The sequence below is a fragment of the Tigriopus californicus genome, chromosome 3 (assembly GCF_007210705.1).
Source record: "Tigriopus californicus strain San Diego chromosome 3, Tcal_SD_v2.1, whole genome shotgun sequence".
NCBI classification, from domain to species: Eukaryota; Metazoa; Arthropoda; class Copepoda; order Harpacticoida; family Harpacticidae; genus Tigriopus; species Tigriopus californicus.
Genome location: NC_081442.1, coordinates 4,885,471 through 4,896,274, shown reverse-complemented (window position 1 = coordinate 4,896,274; position 10,804 = coordinate 4,885,471). Strand labels below are relative to the sequence as shown.

At 41.9% G+C, this 10,804-nt stretch overlaps 1 protein-coding gene and 1 pseudogene across 1 annotated transcript; one reads left to right on the top strand and one right to left on the bottom strand.

The window, feature by feature from the left end:
- Positions 1–316: 316 nt before the first annotated feature.
- On the bottom strand, positions 317–5,581 carry LOC131878103 (src substrate cortactin-like; annotated as a pseudogene).
- A 3,017-nt stretch (positions 5,582–8,598) lies between these two features.
- On the top strand, positions 8,599–10,185 carry LOC131877407 (large ribosomal subunit protein uL23m-like). Its single transcript, XM_059223054.1, has 4 exons — positions 8,599–8,749; positions 9,422–9,630; positions 9,725–9,798; positions 9,869–10,185. The coding sequence occupies exons 1-4, from the start codon at positions 8,736–8,738 to the stop codon at positions 10,031–10,033; spliced, it is 462 nt and encodes a 153-aa protein (XP_059079037.1). The 5' UTR covers positions 8,599–8,735; the 3' UTR covers positions 10,034–10,185.
- The last annotated feature ends 619 nt before the right edge of the window (positions 10,186–10,804 follow it).

The following is a 10,804-nucleotide window of genomic DNA, read 5'->3' as shown; positions in this document are numbered from 1 at the left end:
CCCTAATCGGTTGCTAGTTGAAACAAGCTTCTCTAGAACCTACCTATTTACATGCACCAAGTCCCGAGATATTTCGATATCGTAACAAACACGAAATTGGTAGGTTAGATGACAGATCGGGGTCTGCACTCACGAGCTTCGAGCGCATAGGTACGTACATTCACTAAAAACAACACGTGAATAGGCGAAATTAGGTGGCTAGCCCTTCTAGGCGAAGTCACTTTGTTGGCCGACGCTCGACGAATTTCTCGAATCAATGGATCCAATTCTCAGAAATCTGGTGGCATGATCTATTTTGTACTTCCAGCTTCGATATTCACTTTTTGATCATGATGTTTGAAATCAAGTAGCGAATACGGTAAGCACTGAAGTTGTTTCCGATGTAGGATTCAAGCTCAACGAAGTTTTTGGGAAAGAGTCCGAAACGTCCCTGGGACGAGCCCACCCACCAATTCTCGTCAATCTGTTGGTTAGTAATCATGGAGCAAGTCAATATGATCACTAATTTGATGGAATTAGCACCAGTTCGGGTTTATTCAAGATGTCAAATTATGATGTAAACAAATACTGAAATCAAAGCTAAGAACAGAAGCTTCCAATGAGATTTCAACAAGGTGGACAATACTAGATGGATTTCACGAGCAGCACTTATAAATACAGTTTGATTGACCATGCATTTCATGAAACACATTAGGTACAAGAACAAGTACAGAACGAAGTACGATGTGAGACGCACAAGTAAGCCGAATAATATTTATCACATATGACATGGCATGAATATTTCCGTGGTCGAAAAGTTTTTTTTCTTAACCGTTGTATGATTTGATCGGGAAGAACTTGTTCTTTGGGTTGCCAAAGATAAGGTTAGTCTCTGCAGATCCACGTAAATTGGCGGGAAAGAGCCGAACTTGGCGTGACATTCACCCAACCACCATTCCATTCATCAACCTGTTTGGTGGAATAAAAGAGCCACCATAGACGTACAAAACAATTTCCAGTAAAGCAAGGAAGAAGGCCAGAAATACCAAAGGACGCAAATCTGACCCCAAAGCATAGACATCATTGGATCATTATCAGAAAAAGATTTCGAAAACATTTGGGAGCGGGGAAGAAACGACGTGGACCAATTTCAAACAGATCTTACCAAGAGCCCATTTGAAGCATCGTCTTCATAAACCAAAATGGACTTGCATAATCATTTCAGACAGAGGAAAAGTTCCCGGAAATCCATGAAATGACGCAAAATATTAATCCTCGAAATATAAGCAGTGTCATATTTTGAGAAGGCCACATCAATTTTAATTTCGCGATTTTTTCTTCTTCAAAAATTGACTCAAAATTGTTCTTTTGGTGAAGCGATATGTTCCAATGAAAGCTTAAATGAGATGGTTGAGAACGAGGACGCATGATCAAGCGAGTAAGCGGATGCGCAATCAAAATACCTGATATTCGGTTTTTGGTATTTCAAGCAATAATTGCCCATTTAAGCTTTCAGCCATTGAGTTACATTGATGAAGAAAGGTGAAGAAAGCTTCGAATCTCCCCTAAATAGCACTGGAAATATTAAAAATATGCAATTACCTGTTCAATGTTGGTAATGATATCATTGGGGATCAAAGGATATCTCATCTTCAGCGGCAGCTTGGTAGTCATACAAGCTATGGCAGTCAAACCAACGTCGTCCTGATTATCGCTCTAGAAAAGTGAGATGATTACTATCAGATACTTTTACATCACTTATTTCTTGGGTTTAAAAAACGTTCTTGAGGGGTGTAAAAACCGTGGAAGTTCAATCAACAAGTTTGAGTTGAATCTTATCGCTTACGTTCCGGCCATTAGTTTTTTTTTTTCTTTTTTGAAAAACAGATAGAGGTGAGACAATTGCCACCGTTATTCAAGCAAAGGTTTTCTTTTTACAAATCTTCTCCTCATGACTTGAACATTCTTAAAAAAAAAAATTACACCAGAATAGTCCGGCGAAAAAGCCAGAAGAATTATTACAAAAAAACTAAATATCAAAGTCATTTCATTATGGCTTTTCACCAGGTTGTTCTAATTTGTTCAAAAATCCTTTAAATATAGAAGGAGCTTGTGTCAGATTATTTCTCTATTGATTCATAAAAAAGAACCTTTCTGACCAACCCTGCCTTCGTACTGTTTTATTCCTGCCGAATAGATTCTTAGATTAAGTCTTGTATGTTGATCAAAAAACAGTTTACAAAAAAATCTTGAACTAGCCGGTTGTGCATCAACAATTTCTACAGAGTGAACAGAAAACAAGGCAATTTGACAATCAACAATAGAAATAAAGCGACTAATAACTTAAACATTATTTCCCTCTCGTGGTCCAAAACGAGGCTACATCGAGTATTCCAGTAACTTTTTATAATGCTATTTGAGTGAATAATCTTCAAGTGTCAAATATTTCTATTGGCGTTATTTTCGGTCACTCGGAAAAACCCCCTACATATCATATATTATTTGAGGCACCGGATTGATCCGGCCAAATGCAAACCCAGAGCTGTTTTATAGCTTTAAGTTTGACGCTAAGTAATAGGGGGACATTCTCTCATGATTGGAAATTGCGCGAGAGCTCGAATCAAAGGGTTTGAACATCTTTGAGACCAGAGACCCAAATATCAATCTGAAAGTCCCATTAACCGGAAGTTGGTCGCAGCAGGGCCCGCCCCTGAGCTCCCTAGGGAACCGATATAAAATGAGTCTGCGGGCGGGTTCGCGGCCTATCCAAAAAATCTCTCAGAGTCCAAATTATTTGACAATCAACAATAGAAATAAAAAGCGACTAATAACTAAACATTAAAAATGAGTCTGCGGGCGTGTCGCGGCCTATCCAAAAATCTCTCAGAGTCCAAATTATTACTGACCCTAATCATGATGAAATGTTAACTCCATCAAAGAGTAAAGCACCAAAACACTTTTACTTACAAAGGCTGGTGGAGAAATAATGGTTGGTTCTTGGGCTTCCTGTTGCTTCTGCTGCTGGATTTGTTGTTGGCGGCGTTTCTCTTCTCATTGGCTTCCCGTATTCTTTGCTCTTCCTCCGCTTTCTTCCTCCTCAACCGCTCTTCTTCCTCTTCCCGTGCTCGCCGTTCCTCTTCCTCTTTCAACCTCCGGTTTTCTTCCTCGCGGATCCTTCTTTCCTCCTCTTTTCTTTCTCGTTCCATTTTTTCTTTCTGGCCATTCTAGCCTCAAGCTCCTCTTGGCGTCGTCGCTCTTCCACTCTTTTTGCCTCTTTCCCTCGTCTTTCCGTTGCCTTTCACGGGCTTCTTCAGCCCTCGCGCTCTTTGTTTTCGGCCTCTAATTTCCTGATTTTTTCTTCCTCCTCTTCGCGTTGTCTTCTTATTTTTTCCTCTTCGGCTTTTCTGGCCCGTTCTCGATCCTCTTCGGCCTTTCTCATGTCTTCCTCTGTTTTCGGTGCTGTTCGTTGCGTTTCCTCCTCTTCCTTTTGCGGATTTCCTCTCTCTCGTGTTCCTCCTTTTGCCCCTTTTTTCCTCTTTTCGTTTGGCTTCTTCGCGTTCCTTTTGTTCTCTTTTGCTCGCGGCGTTTCTTCTCATCCTCGGCCCGCTTTCTGGCATCATCTGCATTTTGCTTGGGCCATGTTCTCAAAACGTGCACGCAAATTTAGCCGCATTTTTGGCAGGAACTTTTTCAAACAAAACAGAAGGAACTTGTTGATAACAATCAATTTTGAATTAAATTACACCAAAATACTCACCATTCGGTCGTGTTTTCTCGTATTTGGCACCAATCACTTCAGTTTGTTCTTCATAAGAATGGCATTCTTGTCCAGACGATCTTTTTGAATGCCAAATTTACCGCCGAATCCTTTCTTGTAGTCATTTTGACTCTCATGTTGTTCAATTCGTCTCGATGTTCCCAACCTAAGCGGACTTATCCACGCGATCTTTTTGCACCCCAAATTGTCCACCGAAGCCGGTCTTGTAATCTAAAGGATACCAATTTTAACGTTTCATCTTTACATACACGTAAGGTCTTAGCCACCCAAGAAGAAAACCTTTTTGAGACTCATGCTGACTGCTGGCCTCAATGTGCTCCCACCCTAAAGCGGACTTATCCACTCGATCCGTTTGCACGCCATACTGGCTCCAAAACCAGTCTTGTAATCTATAGGAAAAGCACAAAATTATTCTTAGACGTGGAAACGTGCTTTCTGCCGAGGCCAAAAATCAAGGTTAATTGAAACCAAAATTCAAAATGCCACAGTTAATGGTCTTTGCTCGCATGCTTTTGATTCACTCATATACACCTAACTGTGAAGCGTGACGTTCAGGGTTTCATAGAAAATCCCCACCCTAAAGCACTCGGATCCATTCGGTCATTTTTGGACGCCATGATCTCGCCAAGCCAGATTTGTAATCTGAGACATTTCGACAAAACAAAGTTTATGCTTCACGAATTTGAACGAGATCTATTTTAACCTACCTTTTTGCGACTCGTGCTTCGACACTTTTTCCACATGCTCCCATCCCAAAGCGGACTTATCCACACGTTCACTCTGAACCCCAAACTCGCCACCGAATCCAGTTTTTGTAGTCTTTTTGAGACTGATGCTTCTCCACGTTCTCCACATGATCCCAACGACCCGCAGACTAAATAGAACCGCAACCAATTCCAATACTATTTCAAAAATACAAACAAGTTTGGAGAGTTGTCGTCTGTCCCACCTGATCGATTCGGTCTTTTTGAACGCCATATTTGCCACCGAAGCCCTTGCATAATCCTTTTGTGAGGCGTTTTGTTCCAACTTTTCTTGATAGTCGTGACCCATGGCAGATTTGTCCATCCGATCGGTTTCCACCCCAAATTTGCCACCATAGCCATGTGAAGCCTGGTAGCCAGCCGTGGAGAGCTTCTTTTGGCGCATTTCTGCGTCCTCTTGCATGACTTTCGGCCCGGAATGCAGCCATACTTTACAGACAAAAATGAGATGTATCCTTAGGAAACGTGGCACGAGCCCAAAGGACAACGATAGGCTTTGATGGGGATATGGAAATTTGGTTCCTGGCACATATCCTAGAATTTCATATCCAGGGATCGAGAGTACTTTAGGGCACTATTATCATTGACCAACTCTTCAAAATATGCATTTTAAATGTGATGGAACGGATCTGACACATTTACAAACCAATTATTACAGGTCGTCGCGGTCGGTGATCCGGCTTCGATTCTTTCATTTCTCTTACAGTCAGACTAGTTTCTCATTTTCTATAGGGCTTCATTAAAAAAATAGAGCTTGGCCGAGTGAATTTTCAATTCATGTAAATTTGAGAGACGGGGTTAACCCCATGAATCAGTCAGTAATAAATATCCAGGGAGTATGCTTGGAAAATGAAAGCAACCAGTGGACCACACCCCCCAGGTCAGGCGTGGATGTCAGTCTGTCTACCCTTTAATCACAAGGTCTCCGCCCCCCGCCTTCCGCTCTACCGCCTACGCCGGCTAAGGGCTACGGACTCACTCGAGGGTGCCGGTATCTCGGCCCCCCCAACGTTGTTGCTCTTCGGACATTTCGTTGACATAATCCGGATCCGTCTCCCAACTCATCATCATCATCATCTGCCGAGCCGCGCATGATTGGCCGGCAAACCCCTTAGGATCGGCCAAAGGCCCACTCGCCACACCCACTTGGATTTCCACATGATCAAGAGGAATGGAGGGCGTGGAGAATCGATGCAATAGGTTAACTCAGTCCGCACAGGTCAAATGAAAGCACTGATGGCAATGTCCCTGATCTAATCTTTTCTCCCGTCTTCCGCTCCAACAAAATGAGTGAGTGAGTGAGTGTCAAGGAAGAACACTTCAGACCAAAGTCAAGAAGAACGGAGGAGGAGAGGGAGGAGGGGTTTCCCTTTTGATCAACCTGGTCGGGCGCTTCCGCTTATCTCAAAACTCAACGGGTGGGCGGGTCGACCCACGTCTTCATCCAACCTCTAACCCGCCGGTCATTTCACATCAGGCACCTCGACTGAGTCGACGGAGGGTGCCCTAGGTACCACAGACCATGCTCCCTTGACTGGATCTGGCCTGAACCTGATCTTAAGGTACACACCAATGGACCATATGTCAGCTGTTGGACCTCCTAGAAAAGTCAGGTTGACCGTCGGATCATAAATATAAGCTGGGCCACACAGGGTCCTGGTTCGATGACCATGGACCTTTTCGCACAAAATCCGGCCACGCTGATCAATGTTCCAGCTTGAGTCACTCAACACTAAAAGGTATGTTTCAGCTGATTAAACAAAGTGTTCGCCTTTTTTCCTCGGCTCAGCCCTATCTAGTCATTGCATGGTCTATGGCTACTTGAACCCGATAGGAAAAAAAATCTGGAGTGCGGTGCCCGGACACGGCGTTGCCAGAAGTCCGGGACCATTGGAGGCCAAAATGTTACTCAAAAGTGGCCATTAGACAGACACTGAAGTATGAACGTTAGTCACTTGACGGCAATGTATTCATCTGCTTGTTTCTTTGACGTTTCAAGCCATAAGGGCTGTAATTTAGGTGGGGGCCTCGATAGGAATTTGATATTTACAGTTGAACATTGGAAAAATGGATAAAAATCTCGAGAAGCCCCAAGAAAATGGAAGACATAAAAAAAGGCCAGGCCCATCATCCCCACTCACAAAAAAAAAACAAGTCCAGACGTTTTTGGCCCAAATTTTGTTTGTTCTTGTTCAGTGGTCAGACGAATACGAATTTTCAATCTGTTCAAAAACTTTCATAAATAGCAATAGAAAATACAGACACGGGAAAACAATGTTTGGGCTCAAGTTTTAGTTTCGGAAGTGTTTTAATTGCTGAAACAGTTGGGTCTGTACAGCAATTCTTCTGGAAAAAAAGACAATCCACGTTCAACAAGTTGAAAGCTATTGTAAACATGTCAAGAATGGAAAGGGACATAAAATATGTTGGCTTTGATGTCGTCCGTAAAAGCCGTCAGAGTCGCACAAATTCTCCATCATACTCGACTTTTTTAAAGGAAGCTTTTAGTCGCTAACCACACCCACTGACCAAACTGAAACGAACTATGACATTGCGAATCGGAACTGTAAACGGATGATGTGATGGCTAGCTTCGTTGACCGGGCAAGGTTCACCCCTCCAACCCTGGTATCCCAAATACAAAAAACACCCACTTCAACGCATACTCAATGATCCTGTGTATGTTTGGCTGCTTATCCTAAGACTGCTTAACCTAAAAAAATCCAGGAAATAAAACCTCTTTCCCTTTAAATGATGATATGTCATTTTACGAGACAAACTCGGACTGACCATCAAGTAAATTAGCCAGCTGGCGGTCATCAAATCAAGGAGCGGTGGCATAATGATTTTTCCCGTAGTCATTAAGCCCCAAAAGAAGCCACTTTATGGCCACACATTTTTGAGGCCATTGAGTTTCAAGAGCAGCCATTTTTAGAAATTATGACGCCCGTTGCGACCTCCCTGGCAACCCTGGTGTAGACTAGGTCAGACACCTTGGTTCGGTAATTCGACCAAAAGACCTGAGTAGGGTGACGATTAGCTCACTCGACGAAAGAGCTATGTCAACCATTCGAGGAGGCGTTTGGATCTGAAAATAAAAAGAGATGAAATAGATTTAGAACTCTTGAAAAAATGGCCAAAAAATCGTTTTCAAGTTTATTAAACGTCAAACATGAATATGGATGGTCAAGGAAAACGGCTTTGCTGCTCTGGACACGCTAAAAGAATTGATTATGGCCAGTCAGATTAACGTTAAACCAGGATGGAGAGAGTGTCAGGCTTGCCAAACCCATTTACAGTTGAACGACTGTCAGATGAATGACAGATGGTGAAACCGTGATTTCATTTTGAAAAAGGGGAACGAGTGAAATGATCCTTCCTACTTCGGATGATGGCCCTGAGTTGGCCCGAAGCGGTTAATTTGTACAATGGCACCCATGGTTTGAGCGCGTAATGACGCCTTCCAACAGACAAACCCGAAGAAGAAATTGAAATACCGTCCAACGTAGAGTTATGCCGATTCATATACCTGCAAAGTCACAGATATAGTATAAACGCTATGACAGAGAAGTCCCTTAATGGTGAATTGTCATGGGAGTCCAGACGATTAAAAAGATAACAAATAGGAGTGGAGCGCCAGCTCCTTTTTCCTAATGCTCTTTCTCCTACCAAGAGGCTTGAGTTGAATCTCAAAACGATAATCTACGAAACTGGACCAACATGTGACTTTCAAAAGAGACTAATTATCAAAAAGGGCAGCACTGGCCTGATCGATCTGTTGTTATTTTTGCTTAATGCCAACTATTTTGACTTCAAGTGACTCCCGATCGTTTTCATCAAAGAAAAAGGGTTACCCAAATATAAAGATAAATAATTGGAGATCATCCAAGTAATAGCTTGATATCTAAATCTTTCTGTTTTTTATTAGCATGTTTTGCATAAGGTCATAACATATCTGTGAACATTGTTTCTTCTGGGGTCAAGACCCGAAAAAAAACAGTCAAGTTTTACCATTGGCTCCTTTCCATACGTGCCCTGAGGTCCATCACCCTGAAATATTGTTGACCAGTACAAATAACTTCCGACCGAGCATGGCTGAATGTTGTGTTGACAAGAAGTGAATTCAAGCAAATCTCTGACGAATATCAAGAGGAATCGTAAAATTTCACTCTAGAATAGGCTCAGCATTCACCGGTCACCTTTCAAGCAGTAGATATGTCAACCCGATTGTAAGGATCTTTTTTTTTCTTGGGACTACGTACTAATTTGCCCAAGTTTTCAAAGTACCCAATGGCATTTGGTATGAAAAAGTCTAAAGGGTGTTGCGGGATAAATGAACTAGCTCTTTTCTGATGTGCTCACTTGTTTAAGCGTGCAATCCTGTAGAGAATAAACATGTTATTCCTGAGTAAGATTGTACTTGAACGGTCCTATTGGAGATAGTGGAGGAGATCGAGCACGTTTTTGGCTGTGAAGGTGTAAGAAGCTCAAATATATGTGATGTGTTTGTTCTTCAATTTATGTTACTGACTTGGTTTCTTTCTGTTACAACACCTATCCATGTAATGTTAATTTGAAGGAATGCTTTGTAAATGAGCTTATTATGAAGCATCAACTTAAAATATGGACAGAAAATCGCTTACTTGTTTTATTTTAAACGCATCCTGAAGTGAAGTATTTAGGATGGATCACTCACGAGGCATTTGGACTAATCTAATTTTCTAGTTCCTCACAGTCAGAATTGATCACGTTTTGAAAGATTCAAAAGAATTCAGACCTCACCCTACTTTTATCATTATGTTTGCCAGTGCAAATTATATTAACATGCTTGTGAAAAAAAAGACCTTTGTTCTAAGCTTGAACCAATTTGCAATTGAGTGGCACTTATGATCCGCTTTCAGATATCCCTTGTATCGAAAAGGTTCTCCTCAATTGAGGGTGTTCCTGCCCAATTTTTGGATGAAAATGGTCCAATTAGAGCATCAGGAGCATTTGCCCAATCAGGTCCAGTTCATCGTGTCGTCCGAAATGACTCGTTTGGACGTGAAGAACTACCTTGAACAGATTTACCAGGTGCCCGTCATGGACGTCAGAACGGTCAATCTCACAGGTAAGACAACAGACATCAGACACGCCAGGCTCAAGGGATGGAATTTAAACTTTCCGAAATGATCTGTAATGGCACTTATTTGTCATTATTACAGGAAAAACTCACCAACATCGGCAATTGGGCTTCTTACATAAAGACGATGACCAAAAAGTGGCCTTTGTCACTTTGGTAGGTTGAATTTGGCTGAGTTGGCGCTTGAAAAAGATAGAGCTAAAGCTAAGTAATGTTGTGTTTCCAGCCCAAAGACACAAAGTTCGAATTTCCCGACATCTTGGCCATGGGTGAAAGGGATCAGCGCGAGCAACAAACCATGGATGAATTCAAAGATGCCCAAAAAGCCTTTAAACAAGGAACAGAATCCAAACCGGGACGAGAGGGATTACCCAGTTTCTTTGGATATTGAGGTGTATTTTCATGTTTTGCTCTCAATATCAAATATAATTCAGTCAGACCCTACGTTAAAAAGAAAAATTGCCACCATTTGTAAATGCTGAAGAGCTCTAATGAAAAAAAGCTGTTGAAATATTTGATGACTAATATATGGAGATAACCCAACCATTCACTCTAGCAAACTGCATGATAGACGATGTTACGTAGGAGCTGACTTGTAGCAACCTCTCCCTCTATTTGCGTTGTGGGAGGTCGAAAAAATGAAAGCACTGCCTAATCAGACGCCTAAAGTGCCACTTCATTGAGGGTACATGATAGTAGAGCAGCAAGTCAATCTTACTTATCAATCCAATGTCTTGACACGATTCTATGAGCTCTCGCTTTATAAGAAAGCTACAAATTTGGATACTGGAGGATTTGTATGACATCTCAAAGAGGATTTGACGTATCATCATAACCATGAAATTGCTACTGATTTAATCCATTTCCCTGCGACACAAACTAATAGGTGCTGAGAGTCTGAGACCACCTCGAAAGACGAATCTTTAAAATGTCATGTTGCAATGGTGGGCGTTGTTGACCAAAACGTGAACTCTTATAAATGTACTACTCAACATCACGCAACTTCTTTGAGATATATTCCTTTTTACCTCTGGCACCGAGGTTTGAACCCACAACACCAAGGGAGAGGATATTTCATATATTCACGCTGCCTCTGCAATTGCTCGATTACACGAGCGCCTTTCTAAAGTTAGGTTTACTTCTTATTGTATAAGTCTCGAAC